Genomic DNA, 13,116 nt, shown 5'->3' with positions numbered 1-13,116 from the left:
TTATTCTGGCATATAAACATGGTGGTATTGTAACTTTTGTGTTATTTAACAGTGAAATTTATAAACAAAACAAAATTTACATCTGTGAAACTTCCCTAAGAGTTATATGAAACCTGAATAGTCTTTTTAAATTTAAGTATTCTGTTAATGTTTTGTTCTACTGTAAAATACTTTTTTTTCTAAGATGTATTTATTAGTTAAGAGCTTTGGCCCAATTTGTAAAAGGTATATTCTGATTTATATCTCATTTCTAATGAAATTAATATTTTTACCCAATCCTAACTTTACAGGTGTTACGTTATAGTAAACATGTAATGCCACATCTTGCCCGACTTTGCCTAGTCAGTACTTTCATTGAAGATGGTATAAGGATGTGGCTACAGTGGAGCGATCAACAGGACTTCATTAAAACAACTTGGAATTGTGGATGGTTTCTAGCATCATGTTTTGTGTTATTTAATTTGGTGGTCCAGCTCAGTGGATCTTCCATGGTTTTGATTCGCCAGAAGGTGGAAGTAGCATGTGGACTACTGTTTTCCATTGTGGTATTGCAGGTAATATTTTCAGTTGCATGTTTTAATGAATAAGAAATCTTATCATATAATTTAATTTCTAATATTGTTTGCAAACACTTTAATATATTACAGTTATCCCCTTATTGCCAATATTTTGTAAGGTTTCCTTTTATCCCTGTATTTTTGTCTAAAACAGCTTTGTGTGTGTGTGTGTGTGTCAAAAATCTCTAATTGACACTTTACCCTATTTTCTCACAAAACATTTTTAGTAATGAGTGGTACTAGAGTTCATGTACTTATTCTTATGGCAGTGATTCTTATGACACTAAATTTCACAGTTTAATACTATCTTCTATTATGATAGTACTCAGTTTTTATCAATCCTGAAAGTGGATGCACACCTTACTATCTCGCACACACACACTTTATTTTAACAGATGCAAACAGAAGGTGGATGTAAATATATTTTAGTACACATTTTGCCCAACATCAAATTAAAAGCTTATCAAAGTTTTTTAGAAGGTCTAAAGTTAGATTGTAGAATGATATTATAAGTTTATTTATTGATAGTATTAAGTACAGCACAGGTTAACCCTAACTAAACTAAAGCAAAAAAACGTACACAAGTTACAGTGTTAATTTAGCTTGTCATAGTACGAGTTCATTTGATACCCAAATTAATGAAACATATGAATATCAGATGGCTGACCCTAGTACCAGTACTGGAGCATATTATCACGAAATGTGATGCCAAAAAAAAAATATATATATATATATATATATATATACTTAGATACTTAAATATTTGCTTGCTGTCAAAAATGTCACTGGTTGAGCTGAAATTTGTTCTGTCCTTTGATAGTCTTCTACAAATATTCTTCCAAACTGATGCTCCTTTTGTTCTGTATGATGAACTTAGAGCTTGTGTCATGGAAAAGTTTTCTGAATCAATGTAAAAACACGGGAAAGCCCTAAAGACTGTTACAGCAAGACAGAGAATGATCTTTTCTCCATTGACATGGAATTAGCAGAGGCAACAAGAAGGGCATAATCAAAGCTGAAATGGGATCAGTGTAAAACACTTGTATTAGGCATGAAATGGTTTGTCAACATTACGAAGCACTTACTCTCACTGGTACCTCTAGACATTTAAATATTTAAAGACTTTGCAGATCTGTATCAATTTCTTCAGAAATTGAAACGTGGAGTTGTGGTATACAGACATACGATACATTTCCTGCCTTCTTATTTTAATTTAGATTTTTGAAATTATTTTTTATGCTAGGTATGTACAGTTGTCATATAACACATGGTCAAAAAAGCATTAAATTGATTTTCTTCTAATTTTCATTGTCATTCCTTGAAGATAGAACCTGATCTTCCCATGGGTGTATGTCTGTAAAACTACTCCTTGTGCCTGAAGGTTGACAGCAGTGTACTCCATTGATAGATCAGGTGATATCTCGAGGATGTAACTTCCTTTATTTTTCAATGGGAATCACCAGTTTAGTAAGTAACACTAGTCACCTTGGGTAGGCCTGACATTACAGACTACATGACACGAGGTTTACTCAATCCTGTCAGACTTGAGCTTTGTTACTAGCAGAGTAGCTCAAAAGTTAATGTTTGTAATCTTGCTCTTTTGTATTTACATTAATTATAAGAATTTATGAGTGAAAGTAAAGGATATGATATTATATAAAAGTCAATATAACTGGTATATTCAGTGTCGATGAGCCTTTTGCCAAATACTAGGGCTTGCGAAATAGTGGTCAAGGTACTATTTATATCATCAGTTGTTTGGTGGGAATAGACTAATGAACTGTAATTTTCATCACTTTATTGAAGTATATCTAACTGTTTTGATTATGTTGAGGTATTACAGGATGGCTTGTATCAATTGGTTCTTTGAAAAAAATATTTGACAAATGATCTTTAGTTTTAGTAAATGGCAAGGTAATACATTTTGATAATCATAATTTGGAGCACAAGTTTAAATAAATAGAATCACTCAATAACATTGTGGGAAAAGTCACTCAGGTTATCAAAGAAGTGCTTTATCGCTAGTAGAATTTTATAGTGTATTTATAAATATATATTGGTTGAAAGTCAAAAAATGTAATTATCTCTATAAAAGTCACTAGTCAGGCCTCACTTGGGATACTGAGTATAGTTTTGGTTTTATTGTATAACAGAGGGGTGATATTGAAATTTTTAAAAAGGGGTTCAAAAGAGAACTACTCGGATGATTCCAGGGATGGAGGGATTATCTTGTAGAGAAAGATTAACATTTCTAAATTGAAAAGAAGAGTAAGAGGAAATATTATTGAAGTTTGCATGTGGGACTGATAGGATAAAGACCTTAGGTTTCTTTTGTGCTGTATTCTGAAGGTGATAACATGAAAGGATGCAAGTTTAACTTTTGGTAAAGACCTTCTAGACTTAACATAAGACTATACTATTTTTCTCACAGAGTAGTTCTCTTGCATAAAGAGTTACTATCGGAAGTTCTGGAGGCCAGCACTTTACATGAGTTTAAGAGGGAAAGTGATGATTCCTTGAAAAATAAAGAGTGGATTTAAATTTTTAGTTTTCTCAAGAATGACTGTACAAGGACAACTTAAAAACTAAATGGCCCTTTTTTTTGTCAAGTTTTTAATGTTATCAACATACTCTAGTAAAGCTGGCTTGTAATCAATGAAATAAAATAATTTCAATATCATTAAGTGGACCTATTTTTTTTTTTTCCATTTTCTTTTTACGATATAATCTAAAAGAAAACAACAACAATAGAAACAATTACAGCAACACTTTTATCTGGCTGCTACTTCCCTACCTCCATGGGTACATATCTATTTCACTATTTCTGATAGCTGTTCTAGGTTATTTTGTAAGCTGGCCAGCATTAATCTGACTGTAGCGACTATATTCATTGGTGCTGACCTATTTTAATTAATCCAGGAATATTTCATTTATGTTATGTCTTCTGTTAGGATGAATAAACTTGGTATCTATCCTTGTTTCAGATAAGATAATTTGTTTCCTTGTTGAAAACTGTTGCCATGAGAATGTTCAGATGAATTTCTTTGTACTGGTTGTAGTTGAAAAAAAAAAACATTGATAGGTTTTCACTTAAGTGACACTAGAAGGCTTTTTTGAATCATGGTTACAATAAATAATCTTTAAATTTGTATTGAATTTCTTCAGTTTCTCCCATTTTATAAAATGGTATGATGTAAAAGCTTCCTCAGTATTACATCAAAGACATATGAGCAATGACTCAGCTCTGCACAGCCCTGGCAGGATAAGAAAGTTAAAATACAAAGTTTTTATTCAAAATGTACATGTTAACAAAAAAAATACATGATGTTGCCAGTAAAACTGTGTAAAAGAACAATGTAAGATTATACCATTTCAACAATATTAGACTTGGAACTATTATAGTGACTGTGGATGGATTGTGTTTAGTGAAGAGACTCTTCATTTTCTCAAACTTCACACTTTCTATACTTAAAGAATAGGGCTTTCTAGTTTTATTATGTAATATTTTCTTTCCAAATTAAAAATTAATATATTCTTCTCCACTGATAGTATAGAGTACGTGTTCATGTAAATGCATTTAAATTTTTAGTTTTTAAGATATCTGCTTAGAATATGTGAAACATTAATCAGAAATTTTCAATCCTTGTGGAAAGCTCATTACAAACTCATGAATAACAATGGGTATAATTTGCATACTTGTTTCAATAGTCCTTTCAGAATTAAAATCAGAGAAGACAAAAATATCAAGCCATATTAGGTACAGTGAATCAGTAAAAAAAAACAACATAGATATAAATTAAGAGTTTTCTAAAATGTTTTCTGGGTTTAATAAATTAAACAGCTCACAGGTTGAAGAGAAGAGGTATACTGAATGTTGTTGTAAGGTTGTGTTTAGATTTCCAATAACTAGACTATCATTATTGATGAACTTGTATGATGTTTGTCTGTTGTAAATGTATGTATAATTGTTGAATATGGTAATTAAGGTGGCCTGTTCGAGTTGCATAGCTTTTGGTTTATAAAGTATTTTTTCTAAATAAAGAGGGCATTACATTTTTTGGTGTAATTAATTCTGTTTTCTATTGACTTCAGTCTAATATAAAAAATTTGGCTTATTTTTATATTGACTGCTGACATACCAATAGTGAACACACATTTGTCTACTGTAAAATTGTTTTGTCTGACTTTTAAATAACAAGTTGTGGGTGGGCTGTTATTTCATTATTTTCAGAAAGTTTTATAAAGTTTTTTTTTTTCTACAAGCTAAACTGTGAGCACTTAAAATATTTTAATTGTTTTTAGTTTCTTTTTTTTTTTGTTAATTTTTACTGCTTTAGATTTCTTAAGAAAAAGATCATTAATATGACAAATAATATACAGGAAGCTATTTTTTATTAACCTTTAGAAGAACTGAATGTATATATATTTTTTTTAATATTTTGACTGTAAATTGTTCCAAGTGATTCTACAGCTTTTTGTTGTTGTTTTTTTTTTTGTTTTAACTTTAGTTTCATCTTGTAGAATTCATCAAAGTCGTACAAGTCATAAATATAATTTATCTACAGATTTAACACTTAATGCCTTATTTATTGCTTTACAAAACTCTGATTCATTCTTTAGATTTTATTTCTTCAAATTATTTGAACAAAATGACAGTAGTATGTATACTCATTGCAGAATTAGTCCATTATATAAATTAATTGATCACCTTTCAGTATGTTCCAAACGTTTTGGAATAAACCTTATGATATTGTAGATTTGCCTTTTAAATTTAATGAGAAAATAGTTTTAACTCTTGGTTTGATTTATTACTCCTGCTAGTTATTTAGTCATTTCCGAGCCTTTATTGAAGTGTGGGTAAACCTGTGCTGTGTCCTTTCACTAATTTATTTGATGGTATGATAACTTGTATTAGCAATTTAGCCTTATCCTTCCATGCCAACAAATTAAAAAAATAAAATACAGAAGCTTTCTGTTAAAATGTACAAAGTTTTTGTTAATCTTGGTAAAAAATTAAATATATGTAGTTACAATTAATCCAGCTAAAGGGAATGGCATAGGAATGATTATATTACTGAAATAAATGATAGAATAGGAGCTACAAGTAAATGTGTTATATTAAGTGTTTATTATAAAAGGAATAGGAGCTACAAGTAAATGTGTTATATTAAGTGTTTATTATAAAAGGAATAGGAGCTACAAGTAAATGTGTTATATTAAGTGTTTATTATAAAAGGAATAGGAGCTACAAGTAAATGTGTTATATTAAGTGTTTATTATAAAAGAAGAAGTTAATGAATAAAGATAGTGTTATATGAGAAAATATTTTCAAGCAAATTTATCTAGTTGGATTCCATGAAAGGATTTTATACTTTCTGCCTAAATTCTGTAAACCAGATGGTCCAGTTTTCTAGTTTCTGAGAATATACAATTAAAGACAATTTTAAGTTTTCTCTCTCATGCTGTTCATACAGCTAGTTTTAATGTTAAATCATTGTACACTAGTATTCCTTTACAAGAAACTATTCATCTTTATATTGATCTGATTTTGTTTTCTTCTGAAGTGGTTAATAGCCTATTTAAATATGTACGTGCTTTTCAAATTAATATCTTTTGCTGTTAAAGTCTTCTTAACTTTTATGGAAGTATTTATGATCAAATAGATTGTTAGTATCAGATCTAAATTTGCATCAGCTATGAATATTTTGAGCTGCCATCGAGACTGGCTATCGGACTGTCCTGAACTTTAAACGGCTTTGTTAAGGACACTACGTAGATGATACATTTGTTATTTTTGGCCAAAAGAAATTGTAGATAGATCTATTTTATAATTTGAAGGATAAGTATCTAAATATTGAATTCATTTTTTAGCAAGAATATTATTATAAATTGCCATGTTTAGTCTTTGATACATAATGAACAAAGTGGTTTTAAAGTGAGTGGTTATAGTACATTATCATTTTCTAGACTCTATGCACTATGCATATTTTAAAGTTTTGTACATATGGCTTTTAAAGTTAATTTGGTAAGAGTTTTTCTTACTTGTGCACATGCACATTTAATGAATTTTTCACTATATTTATTGATAACATAGTCTCCAAATATTGTTATCATTCAGGTATAGACCAAAGAAACCAAGTAACTGTTTTATGTATGCAGAACAACACTATTATTTGTAAAGGAAAAGTTAATTATCATCTTTGACAGAGCTCTGTTTATTTTGCTCTTACTTGGCTGTTCTGACTTCTTTTTCTTTGGTGTCATTTTCAGCTTTTTTTTTCTTTGTTTTTTTATACAATGGATTTTTTTTAGAGGTATTATATATTGTTTACCTCTAACCTGAAGACACATTCTTTATCTTATTTTTATATCTTTGTTTTGCATTGATTTTGTGAAGAGATTATGTTGGAGGTTTTTATTTATTTTTACTGGTATCTAATGATGCCAATTGTAATGAACTTCTGCACTATAGAAGTTATCTATCAATACTAATGGAGAATATCCATTTGTAAATTTGATGAAATTTGTGTGGCTAAACACTGAAAATTAATAATTGTGTTAATAAACCTTCTATGTTTAGTAGACTCTTAAAAAAAATTTGAATTCAAGCTTGATTTGGAATATAATGTTATAGGCTTAAGGATTCATACTTTTTTTATTCTTTGTTTGTTTTAACCATAAAATATTCAACAATAAAGATACTTTTATTTTGTTAACTTCTTTATAATAAAGTTGTTTTTATTTCAGACATTTGCCTATAACCTTGTCTGGAATGTTCAGTTTCTACTAAGGTAAGATTGTTCATTTTTAACATAAAATTATGGTCTGTCTTTATTGCGCTTATTTCAATATCTTATCTTAAATTAAAACAAGTGTTGATGTTTCTTGCATAATAGGCTTCCACAAATAGAACCTAGTATCTTCTTCTGTTGTACTTGGGGTTGATCTTAAAAACTATTTATTATAATCATATTCATGGTATTTTTATTGTACAGAAAGCCATAACTTCATAACAAATTAGTATATGTATGGTGTTTTTACTCACCACACTAAACGCAGTGGAATTCCCCAAAATTGGTATAACTATGATGAATGGGAATCAAATGATAGACTGGGCATCATATTTATTTTAAATAAATTATGCTGTTACTTTTATAGAAATAGTGCTTTAAATGTGTTTTGGAATGTGTGTTAAAATGCACCAGGATGCAAAATTTTATTTAGAAAAAACATCTCCTATGATTATTTTGTTGTGACTTTCACTTTACAAATTTGTTGTGAACCAACTAAACTGTAGGGTTAGGGCACCAATGTTTAGAACTTATTGGAGCAACGTTAGACTAGGTTGGAAAGGTTGAGTGAGTATATAAAACTGAAAAATCTGAGTTTTGCTTGATAAAAGAAGGCCTATTATGTCATTAAAAACTGATTGAACAGGAATCTTGCGTGTTTATGTTTTTTCATGCACATCTATTTGGTTTCAGCAAATCTATTTGGTTACCACAGAAGATAATAAAATTATTTAAAACTAAAAGTTAGAAACTAAACTAAATGTGTTTTTATCATTTTTTAACAAGTTTTATCACCTGCTGTGTTCTTAATTGAATCCTTAAGAAGTAAAATACTGTAAGTGACCCTAAGATGGTTCAAAATTTAATTTACAAAAATCCTGTCCACTACCACCACAAACACAGTTTTTCTCAGGTCTTCCTTCAAGTTTTTAGCAGATTATCAGCTAAAACATAGGATATAAACTAGTTGGTAATTAGTATCTAGTAATAATAATAATAAAAGTGCTAAATAATTAGACATACTTAATTGTATAAGTTACCAACCATGACAGTCATTGTACTTGCTCAAATTAGTAATGTACACTTTGATTTGAACTTTTATCTAATTTCTCAGTTATTTAAAGCACATATATATATCTTTTTGTTCTTTTCCCACTTTCTTTCCAGAGGTCTTTCTCTGATCGGTGCTCTTTTGCTTCTTCTTGCCGAAAGTAGAGTTGAGGGAAAACGACTATTTGCTGGAGTACCAAGTCTTGGAGAAAATAAACCACGAAACTATCTGCAGCTTACTGGTCGAGTTTTACTGGTCTTTATGTTCATGACAGTCTTACGTTTTGAGGTGTCTATTATTCAGATAATCCAGAATGTTGTTGCTTCTGCATTGATGGTACTTGTCACTGTTGGTTACAAGACCAAATTATCAGCTCTTTTTCTTGTCGTTTGGCTCTCTGTTTTGAATATTTACTTAAATCCCTGGTGGTCAGCACATTCATATTTGGCTGACTTTTTGAGATATGACTTCTTTCAAACATTATCTGTGGTTGGTGGACTACTGATGGTAGTATCCATGGGTCCAGGGGGGGTAAGTATGGATGAGCACAAGAAAAGATGGTAGGACCCTTTAATTTGAAGGTTTGGCTGTTTACTTCGTATACAAAAAAAATCCTTTCTCCAGAAATGCATGATATTACTGCCTGGGTATTTTCTCTGTTGTTTCTTTTATTAAAACATTTCTTTTTATTAAGAAGGAAAATGCATCTGTTGAAAAGTAAAGGGACTTGCATGGCTTTTTATTTTAGTAACTGATATTTCTACCAAAGCCTCTATACCTGATGTTTAATAAAATATGAGTCACAAAGGAGATTTTATTTGTTATGATCCAATCCAATATTTTTAAAAGGGGAATGATCTTCCAAGCAATGTCATTTACTTTATTACAGAGAATTCTATGAAACAACTTATTCAAAAAAATTTGCAATTAAGTCCAGCAAAACCTCAAGAAAAAATATTATAAATTTACAAATAAGTCTTTTGATATGCAAATAATGCATTTTGTGTCAACCATGGAAAGCCTAGTTTGTCGTTCTAGAGGGGGGGGATAAAAATTTAATTGTGCAAATACTTGATTATGCAAAATGTGCTAATTATTTTCAATTTTCCTACGGTTGAGACTTTCCACTCAACATAACTACTAAACCCATCTTCAGCTATATCATGTTACGGATGTAATTAGGTAACAGTGTTGCCCATCGACATTTTTATACTGGTTCTTATGACCACTGATAATCTTAAAATATTTCTTATCAGTTAACACTAAACTTTTAAGTGCAAATAAGTAATTTTTTACAATATTATTTTCTCGGATGAATTGTAGCTTTCAACTGTGTAATGGTTTAACTGTGAGCCATCATCATTGTGAGGGAATGTGATTATATTTCTGTATTAATTAACTATCAAATATTGAACCACTTCCCCCAATTTAAATCCTAACCTGTGTGCTTAAAAGTATTTAGATAAACTTTGTTTTAATAATTGCATTGTAATTTGGAACCTTCAAAACATTTTTGGCTTTATTTTTAAAACTTTATTTTATGTTTAGTTTAGTTAAGAAGTCTTCTTTTTGTGGTTAGGTTATTCTTTTGACAATAAATGATCCACATCACAACTTATAAACTCTTAAACTCTATTTTATTATTGTTCCTATTAAACCAAAATAACTGTCTGTAAGGAAAAGTTTTAAATTTTCTTTATTGTGTTTCATTTGAATCTGATTTAAAATATAAATACTTCAAGTGGTATTCTCTTTGTATGGGCAGTCAACTTGAGGAAAGTCAAATAAACTTTCTAGTCATCTCTATGTGTTGTCGGTGATTTTTCATAAGTAATTTAAATTTGCAGAAGTATTAAGGCTAAAATTCAAGGTACCTGTGTAAATATAATTAATTAACGCACTCAAATAATCAACGTTTTGATGTACAATCACTTCATCTTCAAGATTTTTATGGGTCAAAATTTTTAGTGTCTATTTTGAGATCATTGATGTTCTCAGAATAGTTTTTTTAGAAATTGTGTACTTGAAGAACTTTAATCATTTAAATATTTTAATGATTTGCAAAATTATTTATGAAAATATTAACAGAGTTTGTAATAATGAATGTTTCTCCTGATATTTTGTTTGTTTGTAGTTAAGCCTAAAGCTACACAAAATTGGTTATCTGTACTATGCTCAACACGGATGTTGAAACACAGTTTCTAGCGTCGTATGTCTCTAGACGTATTGTTGTGCCACTGGGGTACCCTGATATTTTTAAAAGGTGATTTGTAGTATAATTTTCAGACATGGCACTAGTTCTGAAAAAAAAATAATAACATTACAATATCCAACTTGTATCAAAGAAAAACTAGTTTTTCTGTATATTTTAAGTGGCACAGTATGAAACTGAATTAATTTATCATATAAAATTCATTAAGTAGAAAAACATATTGCAGACTCCAATCTGCAACCATAATTTTTAATGTATTTCTTTATTCCAAGCGTATGACTTTGGTTTAAAAGTTTCTCTAACCAAAATCAACCTGGAAGTGTGAGTTATGAAAAGAAAAAAATACCATAAGTTCAAAGGCTACATTTATAGTCCATATCTTATATAAAGGAAATGTTTATAATCGTACAACTGTTCAATCAAAAAAAAATTACTGACTGAGCAAAAAGTGATTTACATAAATTTTTGCTTTGGATTGGTTATATGTAAAAAATCATTTTCCATCACATTAATCTAGAGTTTTCAGTTTTCTAATAGATGTAACTAAAAACAACAAACTACTGAACACATTAATCACATTTCCTGGACTAAAATTTAAAAATGTGTGTGTGTATCTACATACATACATACTTGTATATTTCAATTATTAAGGACCTATAATAACCCATATTAGACTTGGATGAAAATTTAAATAAAACTAGTCACAGTTATGACAAATTATTTATGATGTACATCCTTAGAGTGTCATAATTCCTGAAATGGCGGTTGCTGATGTAGGTGGATGTATATGTTAATCAGAATATATTTGTAGCGTAATTCCTTTCGTACAACAGAGTCGACAAACATATTCGGGTGTATTTATTGTGCATTACATCATATCCATTCCAAATACAGTTTAACTGTATGTAATCTTCCCAGTACTTGAGTTAACTTTGCTGTTATTTAGTCACAATATTTATCAGCAATAGATCAATCCTGATTAGTTTCATCAAGTATGTGCTACTCGTTTGATGTTTAGAAGGTCAAGGATGTGTCCTGGTGACTGGAAGTCTAGTACCATGAAACAAATGGAATGTGAACATTGACCACATCTAAGTAACAATGGCAATACCAGTCATATTCAATGACCTACAGATATTGTTAGGAAAATAATCATTTGGCCAGGATTATGTTCTTTCCACTTCCTAGTACTTCATGGACTCATTTGTAACATTTGTCATCTCTGTTCATCAATACATATAGCTAACATCATCCATGTTGATCAGATGTTTCAAGATCATAAACATGTGTTAATTCTTTTACACAGGTAAAAACTACATACTGTGACAGTTATTCTTAAATTTTAAGCTAACTTTTATGTTTTCACATGAATATCTTGGAAGTTAGTTTATTCGAACAGGTAATGCATAAATCTGTACACCTGGCTTGAATTAAGGTTTCATATAGATCGTTGATTGAAGTAATTAATTAAATTGTGAATTTGTTTAGTTAGAGTATTTACGTCCAAATCCATTATTTCTATAGTTCTTCTTGATTTTGGCCTCTTGCTCTTGTCAACACCAGTAGCCTTACAATACGAAAGAAGTCTGGTCAGTTTAGGTGACGTAAAACTTTTTTTTTAAAGTAAAGAATTGTGTTTCAAACTGCACTTGCGTGTGTGCTTGTTTTCATCTGGGATATATAAATATATCGTGTTTTCTACCTTCTTGTTTTAATATTAAAAAAAAAGTCAATTGTTCAGGTATTTGCAGTTTCCACATAACATACTGGTCAACAAGATTTTTAAGTTCCTTTTGTCTTAGCTACCTTTTGCATGAAAAGGCACACCTGGCAATGGCCTCTGCAAATAAAGAATACATATTGGTGGATAAATTAATCTTGGGACTTCATGGATAAGTGATAGATACCACTAGGAGTGAGATATATATCACCCTAACAGAGCTGGTTTCAAGATGCGATGTAATAACTTTAAATTGGTTGCAGGAGAGGAAGAATCCTGCGGTTGCAGTAGCTATACCTCGGATAGGCTTTCCTTTTGGAAGAAAGGAGCAAAGCATTTGCTTTGCACATGGAATGTTTGGTCACTATAAAGTGAGCTGCCTGTATTTTGCCATGCATCAAAGTAAACAAGGTTATTGGGTTCAACAAACAGTTCGGCAAGTCCAATAAGAGTCGAAAGCTAGTGCTAAATGCTGCTGCTATAGCTCCAGAAAAATAATGGAGCTCAAGTCTGATCTGGACTCTTGACTTGCGAGGAGCATAACAGTCATCTTACACTGAAAAGTTTGGTCAACTGGGTTGTCTCATGGCTGGGTGAAGCTTGATGCATACTTGTAAAGGTACAAGGTGAGAGATCAAGTTGCTAGTAGACAAACACGCAGAATGTTGGTAAGCATTGCAATATATCAAGCTCTTAAAGTTAGACCACCACTCAGGCCAGTGGATACTGACTTCGTTCTGGCAAATGACAATAAACTAGAAGTAAATGAAGTGAAATCCAAAAAA

The 13,116-nt window shown here is 30.4% G+C and overlaps 1 protein-coding gene across 3 annotated transcripts in view; it reads left to right on the top strand.

The window, feature by feature from the left end:
* LOC106459822 (surfeit locus protein 4 homolog) overlaps positions 1 to 10,205 on the top strand; it is a 17,331-nt gene extending 7,126 nt beyond the window's left edge. For all 3 annotated transcript variants that reach the window (XM_013919486.2, XM_013919487.2, XM_022386371.1), the window contains exons 3-5: positions 291 to 554; positions 7,305 to 7,348; positions 8,516 to 10,205. In XM_013919486.2, coding sequence (XP_013774940.1) covers positions 291 to 554; positions 7,305 to 7,348; positions 8,516 to 8,963 — 756 coding nt within the window. In that variant the 3' untranslated portion in view covers positions 8,964 to 10,205. The remainder of the gene's footprint in view (positions 1 to 290; positions 555 to 7,304; positions 7,349 to 8,515) is intronic.
* The last annotated feature ends 2,911 nt before the right edge of the window (positions 10,206 to 13,116 follow it).

Source organism: Limulus polyphemus, unplaced genomic scaffold (assembly GCF_000517525.1).
Source record: "Limulus polyphemus unplaced genomic scaffold, Limulus_polyphemus-2.1.2 Scaffold664, whole genome shotgun sequence".
Lineage (NCBI taxonomy): Eukaryota > Metazoa > Arthropoda > Merostomata > Xiphosura > Limulidae > Limulus > Limulus polyphemus.
The sequence above is the reverse complement of the archived record's forward strand: the minus strand, read 5'-3'. Positions and strand labels throughout refer to the sequence as shown.